Source organism: Desmodus rotundus, chromosome 5, assembly GCF_022682495.2.
Source record: "Desmodus rotundus isolate HL8 chromosome 5, HLdesRot8A.1, whole genome shotgun sequence".
Lineage (NCBI taxonomy): Eukaryota > Metazoa > Chordata > Mammalia > Chiroptera > Phyllostomidae > Desmodus > Desmodus rotundus.
In genome coordinates, this window is record NC_071391.1 from 89088447 (window position 1) to 89114721 (window position 26275).

Genomic DNA, 26275 nt, shown 5'->3' on the forward strand with positions numbered 1-26275 from the left:
GGCAGTGGAATTGTATCTTCAGTGCCAAGAGATAATAATGGTTGATCAAGAATTGTGAAACTTACAAAACTGTCTTTCCAGAATAAAGGCATTGCCCTGACTGGTACAACTCAGTGGGTTGGAAATCATATTGCAAACTGAAAGGTCACCAGTTCAATTCCCCATCAGGGCACATGCCTGGGTTGCAGGCCAGGACCCTGGTTGGGGGTGTACGAGAGGCAACTAATTGATGTTTTCTCTCATACATCAAGTTTCTCTCCCTTTCTTTCTCCCACCCTTCCCCCTCTCCAAAATAAATAAAATCAGTTTTAAAAAATAAAGGTATGTTTAGGAAAGAAAAAACTGAGTGTTTAATATCAATAGATGTGCTCTAAAGGAACATATGAAGTATATACTTTAAGAAAAAGAAAAATGATCCTAAAAGGAAGAACTGAGATACAAGAAGGAATAGTGAAGCAATTGGTAAAAATGTAGATAAATCTAAACAAACTTCATCTACATAAAATAATACCTATTTTGTGGGTTAATTTTTAAAAGCCTAACTAAAATACAGGATAACAATAGTATATAAGTCAGATGGGGTTTAGTTGTAGTTAAAATATTTTGAAGTGCTTTTGCTGCTCAATAAGGAAGTTTAAATGTTGATTAAACTTATGTTATATAAAGTGTAGTTATAGTATTCTAAATGCTCAGAAGAACAGAAGTAATGTTTAACTTCCAAAACAATAATAACAAGAAATATATTAAGGAAAAACTAAAAATCAAACAATCTCAAAAGAAGGGGGAGAAAGAGAAGGAGAAGAAGAGAAAGCACAGAAAAATGGAACAAGTAAAATGTACAAAGTAGGATAGTAAAAACAAAAGTATCAATAATCAACAAATCAATACATCACAATAAATGTTAAACTGCCTATTATATATAGTCAAAATGGATACAAATGTAAAACTAAATTGCCCGTTATTTATAAGACACACCCAAAACATTACGTTACAGAACCATTAAAACTAAAAAGGTAGATAAAGATATGGAAAGCAACTACTCAGCCAAATTTAAGCTGGAGAAGCTTTATAAACATTTTTTTAAATAGAGATTTAAGACAAAAAGACAGAACTGTCTTTAAGGTAAAGAGAGTCATTACATAATCATAAAATTCAATTCTCCAAGAAGATAATACGTTAAAACTTGTAAACAAAGAAAAGGAAAAAGGAAGAAGAAGAAAAAAAGCAATCCCTTTGTCACCACTGGCATTGGCTATTATACCAACCTCCTACTCTCAAATGATAGCCTTCCTACTCTTATTTTTTTAAGAGAGAAAAAATACATTCTGCTTTGCCATAGAAATCTACAACCAAGTAACAAAATTGGCTCAAGATGGTGAGGAAGAAAGTTCCTCTTTGCAGAAAAATGTAGCTAATCAATATGAAGTACTTACTAGTTCATGAAGTAAGTCTCAATCCATTTCAAAAATAGCATGAGCACCCACCAGACCCAGTTTGGTGCTCCCATCAATTTCTACACAGTCTTACCTGCATCCCCCACTCTCCCATCTCTAGGCTGTAGTCATTGGCCTGATTTCCTGCTTTGGGCCAACCCAGCCGTGGCCCCTTTCATTTCCCTGGTTCTAAAACTGTGGCAACTGCCATCACCTCTTCTCCTAACACCACACTGGTCTCCACCTTCCCTGTAAACAGGGCTGGGCTTTGGCCTGGGTGGTCTTCGTCACACCGTGGTGGGAACCACAGTAGCTCATGCATCCAGAGCCAGCAGCTGTACTCACAGAGCTCTTGTTTCCCTAGGGCTGCCTGGAAATTATTGTCTAATGGGACAAATGTTGATTAGTGAAAGGCAAGAGGCAGGAAGAAGCCAGCAGATAAATTACTTACCCCTCTTCCCCAGGATGGAACTATTCAGAGCAGCCCTGGTTCCTCAGAGACAATCCTTGTGCTTTAGCAATCAGTGAGTTGCTTATGGAGCTGTGGTCAGTGCAGTATCACATGACTTTATGTTTACTATGTTTACTTTCCTTCTGACCCTGCCAGTCTGCCCTTCTCCATTACTCCTGCTTCCCTGGGATTGAGCCTAATAAAGTGTTCAGATGTTAAACTTACAGTAAATAGGAAAGGGTGGCAGAGACTTATACATCAGTTCTGATGTCCTCTTCTTGTCTCCACATTGAGGAAAGCATAGATGATTTCTTACTTTCCTTCTTTGTTTGCAGCTCAGGCTTCAGGAGTAGAAAAGATTAGAATAGCAATCCATTGTATCTTTGACCCTTTATCTATAAATTGCTTAAATGTTTTCTTCTGTCTTCTTCATTTCTTGTCATGTTGCCTATGTCCTTGATATATCAGTGTCAAATATTATGTAATGTGAACCTGAATTATTTCCTAGGCACTGAAATTAAAACAAAGTGCTTTTTTAAAAAGAAATGTAAGTTTAACTTTGAAAACTTAAGTCTTCTAAGAAACCTGAGCTCAGACATCAAACAGATTAAGCTCTCTTGATTGTACTGCTATTTAGTTATAAGGTAATCACAAACAATAATTTTTAAAGTATAAATATGTGTGATGTTAAAAACACTTCTAAGTAATTTATAGGTCAAAAAAGAAATTATGAAGAAAAATTTACTTAACATAGCATGATCTGGTCTGTCCAAAATCTATCCAGCCATGTAATATGAAAAATAGAGACATTTATTGCAGAAGATACAAGATACAAAAAACATTGTGCATAAGACAGTGATGCCTCAGTCCCCTTCAAAGTAGGTGCCTTGGGACCTCACACAATTCTCCCAATCTCCATCAGCTTCCCCCTTGTATTTTGCTGAATCTCATCGATGGTCTGAAATCTCTTCCCTTTCAAAGGTGATTTTAGTTTGGGGAAAAGCCAGAAGTCACAGGAATCCAAATCTGGGCTGTAGGGGGTGCTGAGTCACCTGGGTGATTTGATGTTTCACCAAATTTGATGTTTCACTCGTTTCTGCATGAGTGTCGGGGAGCTCGGTCCAGCAGAGCTCTCCTGGCCACCGCAGATGAGAATAAATCTACCAAGACATGATCTGCTTGGGGAGAAAAGGCTGACTAATCTCTCAGAGGAGAAGGGCCTCGAGCCTCTCTCTCGATAGGCTTTTATTGAGTTTAGCTTGCATAGAGATGCATATCAAAGAAAGGAGGTATGGTTTACAGATAACATTTCTGGGATCACAGGGGTCCTTTTGAGTCAGGGTCTGGTAGACAGGGTGACACCAATTGATCATAAAACCTAGGAAAACAAACTTATTTTGTGCTTGGACCCTTAACATTTAAATTGAGGACATTCTTAGCCAAGCATGTTTCACAGGATTTTATGCATTCTTTCTCAGGCCTGATTGCCCCCCTCCGCCCCCCTAAATCTCCCCCCTCCCCCACCGCCGGGAACTGCTGGTTCTGGCACAGGGCTGCACCCCCCATTTGGCATTGTTTCAGGCCTCAATCAGGTGGGGGAAAAAAGGCAGCCAAGAGACTAGGAGACTTTTTACAGATAGAATGAGGACTCAGGCTATGATAAAGCTGAGGGGTGAGGGTCTTTTGTCTCTCCTCCATAATCCCCTAAATCCTTCCCTGATGGCCCCTTCATGACTGTACCTGTCTTAGGTTGATCCTTCCTTGAGGAATCTTACCCATCATTGACTATCCAGCCATCCTCCAGGGGCCAAGCAGGGTGAAGTAAAGGGGGAAGAGGCTGCGCTCCTGCCAGGAGGATAAGTTTTGTCTCCTTAGTGGCTTATGGTCCCAAGGTCCCCTAGCCATGGGGCCTTTTCACCTGTCGGCAAGGTTACAGCTCCTGAAACCAGGCAGGATGGTTCCCAACACATGGGACGTGATGCGTGAGTAGGTGCGTTGTCATGATGAAATTGCCAGTCACCAGTTGCCCATAGCTGCAGCCTTCTGATTTATCCAAATAGTTTCTGTGGAGGAATGTGCAAATTTAACATAAAATTTGCTGCAGATCTGTTGCTCTACTTGCTCAGTCATTTTGAATGCCATGGCCATTCAAAATGAGTAAGTACACAAGCTTACTCAAGGGTGTCTACTGCCTCCACTGACTGGTACAGTGAAGTTGTCATTGTTCACACATGTGCATTCCAGTCCACTCTCCTTGGCTGCCAGGTTACATCGGTGTCACAAAAACCATTCTCATTATATTAACAATGGCTAAACTTTTTCCTGACAGACCTCGTGTATAAGAAAGATAGATATATGGTAGATAGATAGATAGATGATAGATAGATGATAGATAGATAGATAGATAGATAGATAGATAGATAGATAGATAGATGATAGATACTTTAAAAATACTTCCATGGAAAATCTCAGACATTCCACGCAGCAACATCCTCACAGACACATCCCCTAAAGCAAGGGACATAAAGGAAAGAATAAACAAATGGGGCCTCATCAAAATAAAAAGCTGCATGGCTAAAGAAAACAGCAACAAATTACAAAGAGAACCAACAGTATGGGAAAACATATTTGCTAATGATACCTCAGACAAGGGTCTGATCTCCAAAATATATCAAGAACTCGCACAACTCCACTCCACGAAGACAAACAACCCAATTAAAAAATGGGCAAAGGACTTGAACAGACACTTCTCCAAGGAAGACATACAGAGGGCCCAGAGACATATGAAAAGATGCTCAGCATCACTAGCCATCAGAGAGATGCAAATTAAAACCACAATGAGGTACCATCTCACACCAGTCAGAGTGGCCAACATAAACAAATCCACAAACAAATGTTGGAGAGGATGCGGAGAAAAGGGAACCCTAGTGCACTGTTGGTGGGAATGCAGACTGGTGAGGCCACTGTGGAAAACAATATGGAATTTCCTCAGAAAACTAAAAATGGAACTGCCCTTTGACCCAGCAATTCCAATGGGATTATACCCTAAGAACCCTGAAATACCAGTCCAAAAGAACCTGTGCACCCCAATGTTCATAGCAGCACAATTTACAATAGCCAAGTACTGGAAGCAACCTAAGTGCCCATCAGGAAATGAGTGGATCCAAAAACTATGGTACATTTACACAATGGAATTCTATGCAGCAGAGAGAAAGAAGGAGCTTATACCCTTTGCGGCAGCATAGACGGAACTGGAGAGCATTATGTTAAGTGAAATAAACAAGGTGGTGAGGGACAAATACCATATGATCTCACCTTTAACTGGAACATAATAAATAGAAGAAAAAAGGAAACAAAATATAGCCAGAGACATTGAAGTTAAGAACAATCTAACAATGGTCAGAGGGGAGTGGGGAGGGGACAGTGAGGAGAGGGGATTACAGGAACTACTATAAAGGACACATGGACAAAATCAAGGGGGAGGTGGGGGAGGGAGGGGGGTTCAGCTGGGGTGGGGTGGAGGGATGGGGAGAAAAGGCACACAACTGTAATTGAATAACAATACAAAATTAAAATTTAAAAAATATATACTTCCATGGAATGCTTTAGGATGACATTCAGCAGCTAAACTTGAAGTGCTTGTGCTCTTTCTGGATCTGGACTTGTACTAAGATGTGCCTATCTCTGCATTCCATACTCAGGACATAAGTGATTCCATGGGGGTGGCCAAGGGGAAACTAGACAATATACTATGACTACCACAGGGACTCTCACAGCAGACCTTCATCATTTCCAGAAGGGAGGGTATGGAGAGAAGTTTGGTGGGCAAAAATCTTCCCCCCTTCCACAAGGAAGTGAGGGAGCTGAATCCCATAAGATAAACCAGAACATGGGCCTGGCTGTTGCAGCTCTGGGTCCAGAGCTCTCTCCATAAGAAGGTCTTTATCTAAATGCCAGCCATTACACTGTGATAAAGCTCTGAGTATAAACCTGGGCCAGGTACTAGGAGAGGCATGAGAGGGAGGTGAAGAGGACACAGCCTGAGCCCATTAGTGTGGTGGGTGCAGTTTCCCTTTCCATTGAGGACTTAAGACTGGGTCTCCCCTGGCTGAGCTGAAATACCAAAAGTGTCTGGCCAAAACAAAATGGAGCAGACTAGCAGGGCTATCTAGCCAGCAAGGCCTGGCGCCAGGGCTGCCTCACAGCCAAGCTGTACCAAAATTGAGCTGTTTTGCACTGAATAAAGTTTTCTTCTTTACTTCACCCTAAACTGGGGATTCCTGTTGGCATTGAATTGGCACCAAGGACCATCAGTTGACACCTTGGACTTTACATTCTAGTTAGAGAAGATGTACAATAAATAAGTAAATAAATATATCTCTAGAGATAAGTGCTTTGAAAACAAATAAAGCAGGATAAGAAGAAACTGTCTGAGCTTGTGGAAGATGTTATTATAGATAGGAGGCCAGGGAAATCTTTTCTGAGGAGATGGCATTTGAGCAGAGACCTGATTGAAAGAGGAGAATGAACACTGTGAACATCTGGAGGAAGAGAATTCTAGTAGAGAAAAAGCATATGCAAAAGTCCTGAGACAGGAGGAGGCTGATATTTTGAGCAACAGCAAGGAGAACAATGAGAAAAAGTGGAATGAGTGAGCAAAAGGAGAGTGTTAGAAAAAGAAGATATCAGCAGGGGCCAGAACAATAAGGCCTGCTGGGCAACTGTGAAGCATGAATAAAATAAACTGGAAAGTTCTGAGCAAAGAATGACATGATCTAATTTTTTGTAATTTTTTAAGATGTCATTTACATAGAGTAAATTTTTAATGCAGAGTTCTTCCAATTTTGACAAATGTGTACAAGCATGCAACCACAACTCAATCACCCCCAAAAGCCCCCCTTGCCCTTTCTAGCCTCCTCACCCCCACCTATAACCCCTGGCAGCCACTGACCTATTTTATGTCCCTATAGTTTTGTTTTTTCAGGATTTCATATAAATGGAGCTGTATAGCAGGTACCTTTTTGAGTCTGAATTCTTTCACTTCACATAATGCATTTGAGATTCGTCCATATTGGCACATGGAACTTCCATTACTGAGTGGTATTCCACAGTATGGATGTACAACAGTTTGTTCATCTGTTCACCGATTGAAAGGCATTTAGGTAATTTTGAAGCAAAGAGCTCCTGTGGGTCTTCTGTTCTAGGTTCTTTTTGCCCATTGCCTGTAAAAGCTGTGGCTCTCAATGCCAGAGTTTGGTAAAAAGGAAAGGAATGACTTAAGTTATACAGGTTTAGAGTAATGGCAGAGTTTTGCCATTAAGTCCCACTCCCTTTGAACACCCACAAACACACACAGTCCTGCCATCCCCCTTTGCCCTGTCAGGTCAGTCTCAGAGCTTGCCAGTCAGAAGAACCACCTTCCAGGAGAAAAAAACAAAAAACAAAAAAACAGGAGTCTGCAGTTCACTTCTCCTGGGGGATAGGATGGGGAGGAGGGGGAGCCACCTCCCTGCTATATCACCAGTCAAAGTCAAGCCCATCTCCCTGGCCCAGGCAAACTATTCAGCATTACTATGAAGCTAGCCTGCTGTTATTGATAGGCAAAGTGACTCTCAATCACTGTGTTGCTGCTCCTCCCAGCCCCCAAGCCTGGCTTGGGGGTTTTGGGGCTTCTCAGCCTACACCCCATCCTGAACCTAGTTTTGTAACAGGGTGCAGCCAAGGGGGGCCCCAAAATGGGGATTTATAATGGGGTCCAGAACTCAGGGTGTCACAGAAATATTAGAAAAAAAAAATATATATATATATAGGATGTCCTCACCCCCACAAGTCTGAGCTGAAGGATGGGACACACGGAACAGGGCCATTGACAGCTGTTTTGCTCAGCAACAGTTTTGCAGATAACCTCTAGAACGGTCATTTAACGTATCTATAACGTTTAACTGGTTTCATGGATATGTTAAATAGCTGTGGCAATGCTTTGAGCCAGGGGGATGAGAGTGACTTCAACCCATGATGTAACTGGTAGGCGACTCCCTCTGGTTACAGAGCCTGCGTGAGAGCTTGCAGATGATTGGCTCCATGCCATGGGGCCACACCTGCCCAGACTTATATGGCAGCCCAGTAAAGCTGGAAGAATACGGGAATGCTGGCAGGTGTAGCAGATTGTGGAAGGAGTCAGAAATGGGGCTGCAGAGGAAGATTGGCACTGGGATTTAAACCCAGGTGAGGCAGCCATACTAGGCATTTTGGGACCACGCAGCTTTGGTGAAAGTTGGGACCATGTAGCTTTAGGGTGCTCCCTTTTTGCCATGTGGCTTAGGAAGCAGGAGAGACTTTGCCTGGAAGAAAAGGGGTGAAAGGATTCTTGCTATTGGGCCATGAGAAGGTACCACATGGTTTGGATTAACTGGAGATCACAGTGGTGACAACACAAGCTGATGGTGCCGGAACCAAGGGGTTGCCTGAACCATGGACTTCTGCTTCTTTTCCTGAGATACGTTACCCTGGACTGGGCAGGGGGGAGAAGGAAGGACTGCGTTTGTGGGTATTCTAAAGGACTTTAGTATTTTTTAATGAAGACATTAAGTCATTACTCTAAGTCTGTATAACTTTTTAAATAAATAATCCCTTTCCTTTTCGCCAGTCTCTGGCATTGAGAGACGTCTTTCCCTGGCAGTAGACAAGGCAAACGGGGGGGGGGGACCCCCAGAGCACAAGGGTGGATCCATTTGGTAATAGTATATCATTCGTCCTCCCCCCACCAGGTCTGTTCTGTAACAGTTTCATACTCGTTACAGCATCTTCATTTTGGTATGACAAAATAAAGCCTCTGTAAACATCTATGTACAGGTTTTTATGTAAACTTAAGTTTTCATGAGTTATTTCTAACAAGGATGCAGTAACAGGAAATGAATTTACTCTCCCATCCAAAACAACTAAAAAGCTGGAGGAAATATTGTTAGTGGTTTTCAGACATAGGTCATCAGGCAGCACAGGGCAATGACCTGCCACAGTACAGGAAGGGGGACTCAGGCAGAGCCTGGCAACTTCCTGGAATCAAGGAGATGAAGGTAAGAAGTCAAGGAGGCTGAAGCAGGTAGGGCTTACCTGGAAAAGTTCTGGAGAAGACTTTCACAGAGAGCTTAGTGAGCTACATAGGATTCCTGAGATATTTGGCTTTTGATCAACATAGGTGTGTGACGAAATCATCTGGGGCTAAGGAATAACGACCAGCAAGGATTGGCAAAAACGATCACTGGAGCTCATAGAGACACAGGAATAGGAACATTGTCACCAACTAGAATGGGAAATTTCGTAATTCATGGGAGATGAGGAAGAGCATTCAGAGAATTGCCTCAGTAGCAGGGTGAGATCAGCCCTAGGAGAAAGGCTACCTTGTGTCAGTTCCGGGGGTTGTTCCCCCTAATCCTTTCTGGTGTTTTTTTCCCTGTCCTAAGGTAGTTTCCTCACATACCCAACTAGCTGTTCTGGAGACCCAGGTGACCCTCTGCAGGTCTCTGGCCCTGCGAATTCTAACTGCATTAGCCTTCCCAGATTCTCAGCACCTCTCATCAACTTAGAGCTCTGGGCTTAGCCTGGGTTCCCCTCCCTGCACTGCAGCCTGGAAATGCTTTCCAGGCCATAAACTGAGCCAATAGTAAGGCTCACCTCATTTGTTTCTCCCTCTCAGGACTCATCATCCTCCACTCCCTATTGTCCTATATCTAAAAAAACACTGTATCATTTTTTTTTAGTTGTTTGCAATATAAGAGTAAATGATCCCCAAGATTCCATCTTGGCCAGAGGCAGAGTTGACATCACCTAATTTTATTTTAAAGGGTCACACTGGAGGCTAGATTAAATGGGCAAGGGCAACAGTAAGAAGACCAGTGAAGAAGCTATCACAGTAATCCTGGTGAAAGCCAGTGGTGACCTGGTCCAGCATTGCAGGGATGGTGGTGGTAAGGCATAATTAAGTTCAGGATATATTTTGAACACACAACTGATGAGATTTGCTGATAAAAAGGATTCAGATGTGAGAGAAAATAAGTCATGGTAGACTCTACTATTTGGGGCCTGAATGACTGGGGCAACAGGGAAGATGAGGGAGGAGCAGGCTTGAGGATAGAATGAGGTGAGATCATGAGTTCTGTTTTGAACAGTTGACTTAACTGTGTCTACAAGGAAGTCATTTCAACACACATACCACTCCCTTCCCAGGTCTGCCCCACTCAGCTGACGGCCTCTCCTGAGCAAGAACAGGAGGGTGAATGCTCAATAATGGCCACACCTCAGCTTGCCTCCAGTCCCACTGGCAATGCCTCAGTGGTGCTTTGCCTTGGACAGTCCTTTTTAAGTAGTGAAACATTTGTGCAAACTGTTACCTGGCTTAGAAACTACTCACATTTATGGCCAGCACTTCAGAGTTTTAAAGTATTTAACTCCTACTGTCTCATGAAATCCTCACAAGAACACCAGTATTTGGTATAACCATCCCCATTTGCCGCTTAGGGAACTGAGGCTCAAAAAGGTCAGGGGGCATGGCCAAGGCCGTTTCACTGATAAATGATAGAGTGATAACTTGAACCTAGACCCCTGAATTCTAAGTCCAGGATTGTTCTTTCCCATACCTGCACTCAGCTGTTTGCACGGGTCGATTGGTTTTGTTTAAGTGATGAGCTGTGACAGAACACCTTCCTCCTGCCACATGGGCTATTCCTGTCACAGTGTGTGCAGGTACAATTAGAATACTGAAAAGGGACTGGCCAACCACCTAGGCTGTGGAAGCATTGGAGGCCCTTATCTGGGAGGGTGTTGAGCTGTCTTTGGCTTCGATCTTAACTCTGCCCTACAAACAGTCTAATAATGGAGTAGCAACCAGAGACCTTGAGGCCAAGTGTTTCAATTTCTTGCCCTAAACCCCCTGCCTATTTACCCATATTCATTTCCCCTTGACCTCCTTTCCCTGTTGCAGTGGCAGAGGTATGACCCCACCTGTCTAAAGCCAACTGTTCCACTTGGCCGCTGCTCTCATCCTCTCAGGTCTACCCAAAGGACACTTTACTCTCTCTCAGCTACCAGACCCTTTCCCACTCCAGCATCTCTTCCCCACCTGCATTTAACCCTGATTTTATGTCTTCTTTTATGTCCATCTTAAAAAGAAAACCATCTACCCTTCTTCCTACTTGGGCCAATGCCCTTTCTAACCTTCACAGCTCCTCGCTACCACTCTCTTGCATACTGCATACCCTGGAATCAAACTTCTGCCACCTCCCATTCCCGGTCATCCCATTCCACTATGCTGAGCTCACTGGAGTCACCAACAGTCTTTGCGAGGACTGATCCTTAAGTTAATGATGGACATTCTCTTCTAAACACTTCCGGCTCCCTTGACCTCAAAAACATCACTCTGCCTCGCCCTTGGGCCCTTCCTCATCCACCCCCTTTATGACCTACCATTGTCCAACCAGCCTCTGAATGTTAGAGCCCATCTTTCCCATGGTCTGAACAAACCACTTACTCCTAAGATCTAGACCCTTGTTTTCAACTGTTTACTATTCTGGTATCCAGTGGGCAAATGCAACATTTTCATAAATGAACTTACCCTCTCCTCCTCACCCCACCCCCCAGTATGCCACTCTCCTCAGTTCCCTTTCAGGGTAAACTTACCTCTAAGTACCCAGTCATCTATAGGAGAAACTTAGAAGTCATCCTAACCACCCTTTTCTCTTAGTCCCCTGAAATTGAACTCTGGATATTTCACTTCCTAAATTATGTCAGCCCTTGCACTTCTTCCCACCCCCTTCCTGCTGTACCTCTGGCTTGAGCAACCACATTGGCCCCACACTCCACCCTCTCCTTGCCTGCTATCTCCAACTCAATCCCATCTCTTCCAATGGCTTCTTCCAATGGCTTCCATTGCCTACAAAATAAAATGTATACCTTGTGGCACAGCCTGCAAGCCCTGCATGATCTAGACCCTGCCCACCCTGCCTGCTGCCCACCTCCTCCTCCCCACTCCCCACCACGCCATCTGCTTTAGCTGCAACTGCACCTCTTGCAGTCCTGTCTGTCAGTCATCTCACAAACTGCTCTGTGTTCGCCCAAACACATTTCTGTTCTGCTGGGCACCCAGGGACTACATTTGCCAGTTTCCCTTTAGGAGAGCATAGAGGCAGAATGATGTGACCATCTTCCAGGCCTGGCCCGTGAAAATTGCAATACACCATCCTCCTTCACTCCTCCCCCATCCACCAGCTGTGTCTTTGAAATGCAGTCTGACGTGAATCCACTGAAGAGAAGGACATGGTATGTTGAGAAATCATGGTGTGCTAAAGTCCAAGAGTATAAGTAGATACACATTACACACACACGTGTATCCCCAATTTCTTCTCAGCCTAGCCTTATGCCCAGCAGCTAGAAACTTCTGAAAGCAGGAGTGCTTGCATAATCTAGGTTGAAATAATTTAAGATGGACAATATGAAATGTGCATGGGTAGGGTCATTCCTGAGGTATAAGCCTAAGCTTCCTCCTTCCCCCACCCCCAGATAGCTTGTCCCCTGGAACAGCAAGCTGAAGGGACCGGCCATGCAAAGCCTGCTGTGCCCATAGACTCTAGTCAGTAAGCTGTTTTGTGCTGTTCCTCTTTAAAGTTGTCTTTGTTCTTTGAAGCAGATTTCACCTGGGTCCAAATGTAAAGCTTGGGTTGGGGGCAGCCTGAGGAAGGGGGATGATGGCATTAGTGCTAACAGAATCATTACCCAGGTCATCAGCACAGGGAGGGCCCTCGCAACAATTTCAGTGTTAAATTCCCACATTTCCAACCTCTCCAGGGAAGGTATCAGCACTAATATGATTTGGGTGCCTGTGACTATGCCAGACCTTCTGAGGCCTTTTATATGTGATATCTCACCTAGACAGGTAACATCTCCAACACAAAGAGACTAGGCCTCACAGAAGTAAAGAAACTCATCCCAATTACAATTGGCAGGTAACAAAACAGGAACCCAATACCCAATTAGACAAAAACAAAGACCACAAACCACAGCTATTCAACGTAATTTTTATTTCATCCAAGGCAAAGCTAAATAAAAATTCTACAATGCAAAATTGTTGTAAAGGCGAGAGAGTCTGATCACATCCATTCTGTGCTTGAACACAATTCAGTGCTGAAAGTGTGCACAGCTGTGCCTCCTGGAGGCACCTTGGACTTGAGGCCTCCCAAGGCCCCCTGCTGCATCATTTTGATCTATAGTTATACAGGAAATTGACTGTGGGTATTGTTATCCAAGCCAGAGGAATAAACCATGCATAAGATAGTCAAAAGCACTGCATATTAGGTGGGATGTGAGAGGTTAGGGGCTCCAACCTGTGAGAAAGTAAAGTGAAGCAAACTACAGATTTTTCTAGAGAAGTGCCTCCCCTGCCTCAGCACTCTGATGGTAGCAGTCTAGGACAGTGAGATTGAGTCACGGAGTTATGGAGCCCAGGAGTATGGCTGGTCTTCCCCTCTGTTTCTTGGCCTTTCTTAGTCTCAGCTATACCCAGCAGGTATAGCTGAGGCCAGAGAAGTAGCTCCTGAAATGTAGTCTCCCCATCTCAGGCACGCTCAACCTTCATCTATCCCCTGTCTCTACAGAGCCCACCCACTCTGCAGTCATGCATTTCCACATGCACATTCCATGCCCCTCATTTTATAGATGGGGAAAGCTGAGCCCAGAGAAGATGCATGACCTGCCTACTAGGCACACCCTCACCTGTCACCATCTCAGGAACATACTCTCACCCCTTTACTTCACCTCCAGTTCTGGACGGCCAGCCAGATTTGAAAAGTCTGAGCTCCATTGGCTCCTCTCCCAGACCTCTCTAGCATCACAGGTTCATTCTGGCTGCCTTCTGCTCAATTCTTACATGAGGAGAAACTCAAGGCCTGGAATGCTGAGGCCTTGTTTTGAGGTCAAGGATGGGAAGCTGAGAAAGACTTTGTCTTTGATCTCACTCACTTTACAGTTGGCACAGCTGCATGCATCCAGGGCTCCCAAGATCCACTTTATAAATGGTTATGTGTAGCCGACAAGTCCTGAAAACACCCTCGCCAGCCCTGGACATCACCTTGGAGACTGGCATACATTGAGGGTCTGCATGGGAAGGTGGCTTTGCGTTCTACTGCAAATCTATGTCAATGTTTCTCCATGACTATAATCCCAGCATTGGGGCAGTACAATCCTTTGTTGTGGGGACTTAGTTTAGCTTTCTTAGTCCCCATTTACAAAGTGCCAGTAGACAATCCCAGGCATTGGGGCAACTAAAAGTGTCCCCTACTGTCCCAATCACCTCTTAAAAACCACCAACCAAAAGCCATGGACAAGAAGCTTTAAGCATCAGAGCCAAGGTCTCTAACACCACAAGACTAAAATAATTCCAAGGAGGGAAAGTAGGAAGAGAGGGAGAGATGGAGAGAGGGAGAGAGAGAGAAGGAGGGAAAGAGAGTTAGTTACAGGGATGGGACAATCCCACCAATTAAGATACCTGGCCTCCTAGATCCTTTCCAAGTCCAAAACACTTTTAAACAAAAACCTGCCAAGCCTCACAACAATCCTGTGAGGTAGGTAAGTATTATTACACCCATTTTATAGATGGGGAAGCTGAGCCTAGAGAAGAAGCATGGCCCGCCTATTAGGCAGCAGTAGAGGCAGGAGTAGAGAGGAGGATGCACCCTCTCTCCCCACTCTGTGTGCCTGGGCTGCCTCTCAAGTGTGCCTCTCCTCAGTAAGGGGAGCCCAAGACCTTGCCCAACCAAATATTGAAGCTGGGAAAGGAGAAAGCAGTTTTGCATGATGGCAGCTACAAAAATTTTCTAAATGGCTAGTGGCTCTGGTCTCTCTGTTCCCAAAACCAGGAGAATTTGAACCAGAAACCAGGATGAGTTCTGGGTGTTGAAGTACAGAAAGGACAAAGGCAGATCAGAGTAGGATGCTGTGGGCACATCAGGTTAGGCACAGGCCACAGCCCACAGCCCTGGTACCCTACAGGTGCTGCCATTTCTCATTCTCTCCCCACCTCCACGCTTGTGGAAGCATGCTGTTGCTTTCTGGAAGGGAGAGCCCTAAGGCAGTGCCCATACTCTCTGGTAAAGGGGCTACTCCCCACCACTCCTCCCAAGGGCCCAGAGAACAAGTATCAGAAATTCTATGAGAGAGCAAGGGAATGGGAGCAGATGGTGGAGTCCTCCACTGTCACAGCTCCATGCCATCTCTCACTCCCCCATTTCTACCCCACAGAGACAACACAAGAGGACTTCCATCAGGAGAGCCCACTGTCAACACTATTACATCCTTTGTCAGGGACCCTCTCGATCACTGGCCCAGGGGCCATTGGTGACACAACTCTAGCTCCCTGGTCCACTGCATGACCCAGGGTGAGGGCCATTGGGAATCCCTCACCAGTGCCACTCCAGAGGCGGCTGCTATGTATGGGCTGAAGAGGGGAGGGAGGGGATGAGCTAGGACCTGGGAGCTAAGGCACAGTCTAGCCCCCCAAGCAGGGGTGTGCAAACCAGTCCCTGGAAAAGCAAAGGAAAACTGCGGCACTCTCTCCTTGTTCCTCCCCTATCCTGGGGTGGCAGAGGGGGTGGCACAGCTGAGCAGGAAGCAGCCAGAAAACCCAAGGGCCCTCTCATCCAAAGGAAGAGAATCCCTGAGGTGAAGGACAAGATGTGGTGGAGGGCACAGGAGGAGCAAGCCAATAGGAGGGGAGGGTGTAACACCTCAAGCAAGATGATGCCACCTGTTGCATCAAGGAAAGAGCAGGGCAGAACCAGACTCGGAGTTCCCAGGAGTGGCGATGGTCCTGCCATGCTAAGGAGAAGGGTGGCCAGCACTGGCAGGGCTGGAGTGGGCATTCTAGTGGCGACAAGGCCCAGGACACTGGTTCTCCCACCTCTGCAGCTCTGAAATGCTAGGGAAGGGGTAGGCAGCACCCCAGTGCTTCAGAAAGGCCCAGCAGGCCCCTTCATGAGCCCTTCAGGAACCAAGAGATCAGAGGAGCAGGCTAGGTGGGCCAGCACCCCCTCAACACCAAGGCAGCCAGCCCCGCCCCCACCCCCCAACATTAGGAGGTTTCAAGATTCAGAGCAGCAGGGTTTGGGGGAGCAAGGGTTATGGGCCCAAGGTAGGGAGGCACCCTGCCATGGGGGAGATAAAGAAAAGAGCCTCACTAGAAGGGGTCAGGAATCCACCAAAGCTTCTCACTGTAGGCCTCCTCCAGTAGCCTCCCACCCTCAGATCCTGCACAGAGTCCTCTAGGCTACTCCCACCATCAAAAAGGTTAGTAATGCACACATAAGGCCCAGCTACTGGGCCAGCCCTCACTATTCCCCCAAGTCTCTCTAAAAGAGAAATCTGGAGGAAAACCAAGGCATTGTTCTTATAGGGTGGAGAGACTTAAGGAGAACCACCTACCCAGGTGTTGGGGGATGGACCCTCCACCCTCTGAGCCTCTCCTTTTCTTTCCTGAACCTTCTACTGCCCATCCACCCCCCACCAACCCTCATCCCTGGGGAGCCCTGGCTGGGGAGGGGGTGGGGCAGGCTAGACAGGACCTTAATTTCTCCCCACTGAGAAAAACTACAGTTTGAGCCAAGCAGCAGATGTCTCAGGCACGTGGGGTCACAGACATGGCTCCAAAATGTTTCATCATCAGAAAGTGAGGCTCTCTGTGACTGCTGGACCCCAAGCTGGGGCTCACACCTTTGTTGGTGGTTTCTCTTCCGCCTTGGAGCCCGGCAACCCATTCTCTGTATTGTCATTCCCTGAGGAACTTACAAGGCACTCCTTCCTGGAGAGAGAGAGAGAGAGAGGAGAGAAGGGCACTGATGAGAGGAGAAGCGAGAGTATTGGATACATTGTGGACGGGGAGCTAAGGCCCCCTGCACCCAGCTTTCTCCCTGGCCTTCCACAGAGCTAAAGTAGCCAGAGGCCAAGCCAAGGCCTAAGCACTGTACCTCAGTTTCCTCAGCTATATAATGGATGTAACAATGACACCTAGTTTATGGGGTTGCTAGGAACAGTCAATGAGCATGTACAACAGTGCCTGGCACACAGAAAGTACTCAGTAAGGCTAGCCATCGCCTAGTCATCTCAACATGGCAGGAGGCAAGGGTATCAGGCTCTGTTCCCAGGTGTCAGAGCTGAGGGGAAGCCAAACCAGGGTAATTCTCACACTGTGCCAACCCAGAGAAAGGGTTCAAAGTGGGTGGGGGGGCAGTATGCCAAGGGCAAAGAGCCCCCTCCCCCAGGGCCCCAGCAGGCCCTTCCTCCCTGAGCTCACTGTGACCAGCAGAAGAACAGCAGGGAAGGGGAAGAGCAGAGGTTCTGCACCAAGGATGGCAGGTGTGGGCAGACGGTGGTGTGACAGTGCAGAAGGCAGCAGGAAGGAGAAATGCTTAGATGGGAAGACACCGTTCTGCCAGCCTGTGCTGAACATGCTCCAATTTCAGTTCATCTCACCTCAATGGCAGTGCCCAGGTCTCCAGGGAAGGCGTGCTATGTCACACCCTGCTTTCTGCTCATGAAAATGTCCAAGGCTTTTCCATAGCTGCCATTGCTAAACTACATTTTAGCCTTGCCCTGGGCTTGCATAGCCAGGTTGGAGGCCCTCAGGAAGGACTTAACATTTTGTCCGCATAGATTTCATCTTGCAGAAATTCGACCAGCCTATCATGATCCTCTAGATCCCAATTTTGTTCTCCAACATAGTCACTAGGTTCCTGGAAATTTGATTAAGTATACCATTCCTAGTGTAGTTCAAATCTTAATAACCATGAACAAGCAGACCCTGTGGCATACTGCTGAAGACCTCTACTGAGATGGGTCTATCTATTTACCTATTATCTATCTAGTCAACCTGCCAATTCCTATTTACCTAACCATCCATAATTTTTCACCAAGAACCTACTGGGCACCGGGCACTATAAGACTAGAAGGGTAGGCAATTTTACATGGTGCCTATGCTCAGAAAACTTGTGTTTTTTCATGGAATTTGATATTAAACAAGGTACACCAAGGAGGAACTCAGTGTAGAAAGGCTCCTTCTAGGGGTCAGGAAAGGCTCTTTGGAAGTCTCATTTAAGCTGAGACCATGAAAGATGAACAGGAACGTAGGGAAGAGAACGTTCCAGGCAGAGGGAAACGCACCCCTATGTGAAAGCCTGGAACTGATGATGTGAAGCTGTCCAACACCTCCCTTCTTCTCAGGAGGCCACCCCACCTCTGCTGCTAATACAGGTTTTCCTTGCCACTCAGAGGACCCTTCTCAGGTTTCCCCAGGGCCTGACTCCAACCTCCCCACACAGTCCCTCTGCCCACTAGGCCAGACCCTTTCTTCTGAAGGCCTCTGATTGAGCCCTAGCCAGCTCCCCTACATTCAGGAGAGCTAATCCCAGCCCAGAATCCCAGGTCCCCAAGTGTCTGTCGCCAACCCCCTTTGCAGGGTTTTTATCCCATTCCTTCCTTCCCCATCTTCCTCCACCAACAAACACAATGCCTTGTTCTCCAAACACATACCCACTTCCTAGACTTTCTGTTTTTTCTCTCAGTGGTTCCCACATCTGAAACAGCCTTCTCTTCACCCTTCCCAGGGCTTAAATTAGATCCACCTATCAAGGCCTACCACAAACTCCCTCTGGCCAGAAATTCTTCCCTAGTATTCCACCCTCTTCTGACCCCCTGCAGCATTCTATCACACCTCTTTGCTGCCACTGATTCCCTCTACTTTCTGTTACATTTATTTGTGTACACATCCTTCACTTAAGGGCAGAATGTCATCCCTTCCAGAATTTCCTATAGCACCTGACACATGCCTTTGCACACAGTACCTCAAAAATAGCCACTGATTGAAAGAATGAATGCATGAGCTCTAGATATACCCCATGAATCAGTAGGGTGTAATGGCAATGGTTCAAGCTTTGAACAAAAACAATCTAGGGTTCAAATTCCGCCTCTATCACTGACTAGCTGTGTGGCATTAGGCAAAGCACTTAACCACTCTGAGCTTCACTTTGCTCAACTGTAAAGTGAAAATTATGGTTATTATATAACAGTGTCTGGAGACACACTGTAGGCATTTGATGAATGACGGGAAGTGCTGGTGTCTGTAGCAGTCTCCTGACCCACCAGTGCCTGAGCAAGAAAACAGTTAGCCTGTCTTGTTTTCGATGAACCTATGGTGGTACCCAAGGGTCACTTTTCTTTCCTAAGTGCTTTAAAACCACATGTTAAATTCTTTCTTCTTCAATTTTGCTTACCATTAATAGTAACATTGGTTATTAACAACAAAATTGGTCCTTCTCCATGTTCCTGGCCTCTCTGAAGATTTCCAAACCCTTCACAGCCTCTGGCTGTGATACAGGGAGTCAACTCAAGAGTTCCTCTCAGCCAGGACCTGGGACAAGGTACCCAGTGGTTCCTCACTCCAACATCTTTAACATTCTCCCTGCCTTCAGCCTCCTTCCCCTCTCATCAGTGTAATTTCTGCCCTTCCCAGCCTAATTCCCTCTTCTCAGCCAAGCAGAATGAAGCAAATGGAAGCAAAACAGTTCTCCCTTCCTCGTCCACCTCCCTGTTACTGTCACCTCTCTGCTCCAATGGCAGGTCTCCCTCACCTCGTCTTTCTTGTTAAGAATACAACTTTCAGTGTCTTCTCCCCGGGCAGTATTGCAACAGTCCCCACCTGTTCTGGCAATTCTTCCCTCCCCTCCCCCTTAGAGATGTCTATTTTTATGTATGAATTTATCCTACAGCTTCCTAGAAAGCATTATCAGCTTTTTTAGATTTCTTTATCTCTCCCATTTGAATTTTCAGAATGTCACAGAAAAACTTCCCAACTCTCCAGAAGGATCTTCCCATTTTAGAGTTTCTGTACGTGGAATCTGATATTTTCTCTGATTTAGACCAAAAGGGCTTCCTAAATTCTTTAGTGGGACTTAGGGTTGGGGTAATACAAGCAGAACAAGAGAGGCTAATGGGATGGGCAGAAAGACAGTGGGACAAGAAGAAGTAAATAAGTTGTATTTATGCACTCCATGAATTCAACATATTCAATAAATACCTTCTGGGAGAATGGGGAAGAGGGAGTGAGACTAGCAGAGGGTTGGAGGGTTGCAGGGATAGGACAGAGAGCGGTAGGGTTAGGAAGATAGGGTGGGATGAGGGGACGGATGGAAGGAGAAAGGCTGGCAGGGTCAGATGACAGTGGAACTAGAGGATGTTGGGAACACACACGAGATAAGAGTAGGTGGTAGGCTGGTGGAAAAAGAGAAGTGTACTCTAGAGCCAACTCACTTCTGTTCCTGAGTCTTCTTGAGGATAAAAGTGATGAGCTTCTTGACCAGCAGGATGAAGATAAGGAGCCCAATGACCCCACCCACGACAGCCAGGATGATAAGCGTCACCGTGTTGTCCACTTCTTCCACTACATGGCCACAGCCAGCAGAGAAGGAAGAGAAAAAAGGGAGTAAGAGTCACCTAGAGACAAGCACCATATGACCACACAGCCTCAACCCCAGTATCTGGGACATGTCTCCCCACCCCTAGGCCCCTGGCCCTCCCTGCCGAGCCTTAGAACAGGAAGCAGGAGAAGCCAGAACATGGCACCCACCAGGCTAACATACCACACAAGGGGGCCCCTCCTCTCCCTCACTCTCCACACATCCTCCCACGGACACACATATAGGTTCTAAAATAATTCAGACTCCATGCCCCCAAATTGCTCCATGGGAATATCATTTCTTCTTTCTAGGTCTTTTTTTTCTGTGCAGAAAAAATTAAGTCTCTCTCTATATCTCTCATGTGGTGGGAAGACTTTGGAGTCAGTCTGGACTTTAAGTACAGGATTTCAGCAGTCCTAACAAGCTGGAACCTTGAGCAGGTCATTTAACCCTTCTTGCCCGTTTCCTCATCTGAAAACTGAACTCTCGATTTCTTCACAAACCTGTTCTACCCATAACCTCTCCCATCTTCATTCAAAAAACTCCACTTTCCAGTTGCTCTGACCAAACTCCCTGGAGTTATCCTAGATTCGTCTTTTTCTCAAACCCCATATCTAATCCACCTGAGAATCCTGATGGCCCTAATTTCCAAAAAAAAAAAAAAAAAAAAAAAATCCAGAATCTGACCCCTAACCAGCACTCTGGCATCTCTTGCCTAAATGTTTGTTGTAGCCTCCAAACTAGTCTCCTCACTCCATGGTCTGTCCTTGGCACAGCAGCCAGAGGGAGCCTATTCCAGCATTAACTCCTCTGCTCAGAGACCTTCAGTGGCTCCCATCTCACTCATGCTTTGAGAGCCCCACACAGTCTGGCTTAATTAGACTCACCTCTTACTACTTGCCCTGCTCCAGCCACACTGGCCTCCTGGTTTTTCAAGCATCTGCCTCAGGGCCTTCACACTTGCAGTTCCCTACTCCTGGACTATCTTCCCAAAAACATCCTCACAGCTTCTTCCTCTCCTACTGCCTTCAAATGTCCTGACTCTATGTCACCTTTTCCAGGGAGGTCTTCCCTAGTGACCCTGCTAGCACCCCATGTTTCCTTCTCCATTTTACTTTTTCTCCCTAAAACAAACCATCCTTCTTTATCTTATTTTCTGTGTATCTTCCCCAATTAGAAGACAATCTCCATAAGGGCAAGAATTTGTCTATTTTGTGCATGCTATAACCTCAGCATGTAGAACAATGTCTGCCACATAGTAGGTGCTCAATAAATATTTGTTGAAAAATGGATGAATGAATCTGTAAAAATGAAGAGAAAATCAGCTTGAGGAGATACATGAGGAGCAAAGGAGCAAAGGTAAGTGAGAGCGCCTAACTTAGTGCCTGGTACACAGAAATGCTCCATAAATATTGGTTCCCTTCCCCTACTCTTCCTTCCTGAAAAGGCTAAGCACAAAGTGAGTGACATCCAGAGGGGAAGAGCGGATACCATATGCAGACTTGACTCATGACTGACTCCGGGCTCACAGCAACCTGCCTGATGGCCTCTGGTTCTGTTCTTGGTGTAGCCAACATTGAATTCATGAGCATCTACTGCTCCAGGCATTCTATGTGAGGCCCCAGGATACATAAAAACAGCACAATCAGGATCCTTGAGCAAGGTCCCTTCCTTTTATCTCTGCTTCTGCACCTTCCTAGCCTTCCAAGCTCCCCCTCCATGAAGCCCAGCCTAACTCCTCTAGCCCCACCTTCAGTATCTGGGTCGTGTGACTATTTGGATTCTTATCACATGCTTCTTTATTGTCTAATTCTTCCACCTGTGTCATGTCAGACTAGAATGCTCACCTGGGATTTAAGCTCCAAAGAGGAAGACCATTCTTACCAATCTCCGTTGCCTATATCTCTACATGTTCTGCCTCTATTTCAGTTATCTGGCTACCTATTTTCTGTCCTACCCTGAACTATAAACCCCTCAGGTAAAAACCCTGTGTAGCATTCATAGCACTCTTTGGTACAATACCTGGAATTCAACCAACTTTTGCTAAAGGAATACACAACAGTGGTAATAACCAGCATTTACAGGAGAGGTTTACCCATCTCAAAACCTTCCCAGGGAGCTTCTCTAACTCTCACAACAACCCTAGGAGAATGCAACCATATTCCCATTTTACAGATGAAGAAAATGAGGTTCAGAGGGGCTAAGTGTATTTTATAAGCTATTCAGTGGCAGTATAAGTGTTCAAGCTAAGTTCTGTGAGGTTCCAGAGGTAACTCCTTTAACTCTTGAAAGGATAAAGTGAAAGAAAACACCAGTGTGGTCTATTTTACCATTTCACTATAACATTGAGTTGGGTATCCCCTAGTCCTTCCCACTCCACTGCCCTTGTCTCTGTCCCCATTGCGTACATTTATCAACCACGTGGAGGAAGATGGTGGCCTGGTGCTGAAGATCTTTCTCCTTGGGATTCTTCACATGACAAGTGTATTTGCCCGTGTCACTGAAATCCAGGTCCTTCAGCAGAATGGAGAGGTTGTTCATCTTCTCCTTAGTGGAGCCCTCCAGAGATAGGCGGTCATCAATTTTCAAATGCACCTTGGGGTCAGCCTTCTCAGTCTTCACAGTCCCACTTATAAGCTGGGAGGTAGATGGGAAAAAGACAGTGACCAAGAAAGAATCAGGGTCCTCAAGGGTCACGACATCACTACACCCATTCCCTGGGTCCCTGCCGTGTCTCAGAAGTGGGCCCTCCCTCCTGCTTTCCTTTCCAGTCTCACTAGCTCTGCCAGTCTAACCTGATTCGCTTGCTTCAGGCTAAACCCATGTTCTTGCTTTGAAGTCTCCGAGGGATATAGCCCAGTTCTTACTGCTTTCTTCCTAAAAGCCTTTTATAATAACTCCTGCAAATACCACACTCATTCCCCTCTGCCACTCCTCCAGCCTTTGCTGACATGCATACCCTCCCTGTCCATCTCAATTGAGGCCCTCCACTAAGATGTGGATCAATCCTACAGCACCCTCCAAATTCAGCATTTACTTATATCGAATTGGTCACTTGTGGTTTCTCTATGTTTGTCTCTATGGTTCCTACTAGACTGCAGAGTGAGTCTTCAATAAACACCTGTGAGTTGACCCATCCCAACCCACAGCCCTGTGGATGTTCCTACAGATCTAGTTCTCTTCTCAGGTTCTTCTCACCTCTTTCCAAGTCTAGTTCCCCTGCTCTTCTCCCATTTGGACTCCTCATTCCCTCTCTCCAAGTCTTCCAAAGGCCCTACTGTCTCCTGTTTTATAAATTAAATTAGATTTTACATAAGCAACTCAAGTCTCAGGTAGTCCTTCAGACCAAACAGAGGACTCTAGCCAAGAACTCCAACAGGTCCCAAATTCTGGCAACATGATTTAAACGTCCCTTCCACTTAGATCTTTCTACGTAGGCTCTGCAAAGAACACTGGGAGAAAGAATGAGAAAAGTTGAGTCCTGGGACCTTCACGGTGGGGTCAGATTCCAAGGGCCCAGAGTTTAAGATGGAGGAAGGGGGGGACAACAGGGAAGGGAGGATAGGAGAATCTGATCTGTCCTATCGTGTCCTTTCCCCCACTACTTACAATCTTGAATGTATCACTGCTGTTGTAGGACCACCAAAAGCCAAGGTCGTGGAAGCCAAAACAGCTGGAGAAGGTGCAGGGCAGCAGGATCTCTGTGCCATTGACTGCGTAGAGGTCGGTGGCCTTTCCCACAGACACCTCCAGCGACAGGGACACCGGGAGCAGGAAGAGACCTGTGTGAGGGGGCACCACCTCCCATAAGAAAACCCATCTGGAACCTCCAGGCTGGAGCTCTGGAAGGGGAGTCTCAGTAGGGTGGTCTGGCCAGACAGGGGGGGGTTCCAGTCACCCTCAGATTCAACTTCAAGAAGATGGTGCTCTTTACTTCAATTGATACTAGCAAGGTCACCGGCCTTAATTCTCCATTTCTCCAACTTTGGCCTGGGCAGAATCGAATTCTGGGCCACTTAGCCCTTGTGGCATTCTGAATGACCACTAGGGGTCACCCCAACCCAAGAAAATGGGGCCTTTGCGGCGACACAACGTCCTTGCCTCAAGTGCTGGACCTGCTCCTTAGATTTGCTGCAGGAATTTCCCCTAGAACAATGTGTGGCCTCCTCTTTTACGTTTTCAGGATTGGGAGGTCGGGCGGGGGAGGCGGTGCTCGGAGCGAGGCTCCACGCAGTAAAGAAAAAAAAGCGCAGCCGCAGTACCCGGACACTGTTCTCCAGCAGCACTGGAGGCTCCCATCAGCCCGGAGTGGAGGAGGGTCAGAGGGACACTGAGGATGGACCTTGCTAGACCATCTGAGTCCAAAGCCCTATGGCCACCGAACAGGATCCTGAGAACAGAACTGACGGACCAGGATAGAATGGTCTGCGGGGCGGTGGGGGGGGGGTGGTGTGAGGAGGGGGAATGAGCCTGGTCTCAGCATTGGGCAGCAGCAACGGCGGACCGACTAAACCAATCAGGGAGAGAAACTTCTTAAGGCTGAAGGCACACTGGGAAGGCAGATAGATTCTGGGCAACCAGATGCATGCAAGTAGGGGATGGGGCAGAAAGGGCGCTGGACCCCCTGTCCCTTCCTGACCTAGAGCGCCTGTTCTGCCTCCTGCACCCCACAGCCCCACTCTGGCCCCGCCTGCCGGGATGGTCCAAAGAGCTCCCTCCATCCCCCTCCACATCCACACCCACTTACCAGCACACCAATACCATCCCCATCTTTTGGGCAAGTGGAAACCACGAGTTTTCACTTGTGGGAGAAAGGGGGCCACGTGCTGACCTGACAGCTGGTGGGGGTGGGGGGCGCCTGAGTGATGGCTTTACAAACTCAGAGACCTAAAGTAAGAGCAAAGGATGATCTGAAATTATAATTTATTAACTAAAAGCAGCTTATGGCAGGTAGTCATGTCCTAGGCTTGAATCTTCCCTGACAAAAGTCAATCTTTACCTTAATTAAGCCTTTCTGTCATCTTTTTGCATCTACAATAACATACCTTTGGAATGTCAAAGTAATTTACTTTTTCTGGATCCCTCAAGCTGCACCAGAGAGAGACCACAAATCCTCTCATTGTTATTGCTACTGTGTTAATTGTCGACTGTTAACTATCCTGGACTCACCTATTGAAGTGTATATCATTTTACTTTCTATCCAGTCCCAAAGGTCCTCCCCTCCACTATGCTTTCTCCTGCCTCCCTAATCTGCCACCAATAGATTTCATGTAACTTACTTCTTTTTTTTTTTTATTGTAATGCATAAAGTAAGGTTCAAAACTGCCATTTCCCAGAACATTGTCTCAATCCATTTTGTTTCCCAGCAATTCTCGTCAACTCACAAAAATTCTCTACAGGTTTGAATGTTTATGTTGACACAGTCATGGCCTTTGGGACCCACCTCATGAGTCCTTATAAGGGGACCTGGCCCTCCTCCTATCCTACAAAGTCCTTAAGAAAACCCTACTGTACATCAAGGTCTTGGGAGGAGGTGGTCGGAAGTGAATGCCACCTCTCCTTGCCACTAGATAAAATGGTACTTGTAGTCACCCCCGGAGTGGGGCTACACAGAGGGGACCCTACTTAGGTTCCCAGAAACCCCTGAGAATAACATCCCTTTCCCAAACCCAGATTCTTGCTAAATGCTGCACATGAATAATCTCATTTCCTTCTCACTTCATACCTGTAAAGTGGGTGTTACTAGTCACATTTTACACGTGGGAAAAGTGAGGCTCAGAAGAGCAAAGTGCTGTGCCCACAGCCTTACAAATTCTAGGGGTAGATGAAATATGAACTGGAGTCTGACTCAAGGGCTCGTGGGCAGTGGAAATGAGCCACCTGGCTGCACTCCCTCCTATCCC

The 26275-nt window shown here is 46.3% G+C and overlaps 1 protein-coding gene across 4 annotated transcripts in view; it reads right to left on the minus strand.

The window, feature by feature from the left end:
* Positions 1-12930: 12930 nt before the first annotated feature.
* SCN4B (sodium voltage-gated channel beta subunit 4) overlaps positions 12931-26275 on the minus strand; it is a 43253-nt gene continuing 29908 nt past the window's right edge. For all 4 annotated transcript variants that reach the window (XM_045204007.3, XM_045204008.3, XM_045204006.2 and 1 more), the window contains 4 exons: positions 23982-24154; positions 22781-23009; positions 20227-20356; positions 12931-16723 (listed from right to left, as the gene is read on the minus strand). In XM_045204007.3, coding sequence (XP_045059942.1) covers positions 16630-16723; positions 20227-20356; positions 22781-23009; positions 23982-24154 — 626 coding nt within the window. In that variant the 3' untranslated portion in view covers positions 12931-16629. The remainder of the gene's footprint in view (positions 16724-20226; positions 20357-22780; positions 23010-23981; positions 24155-26275) is intronic.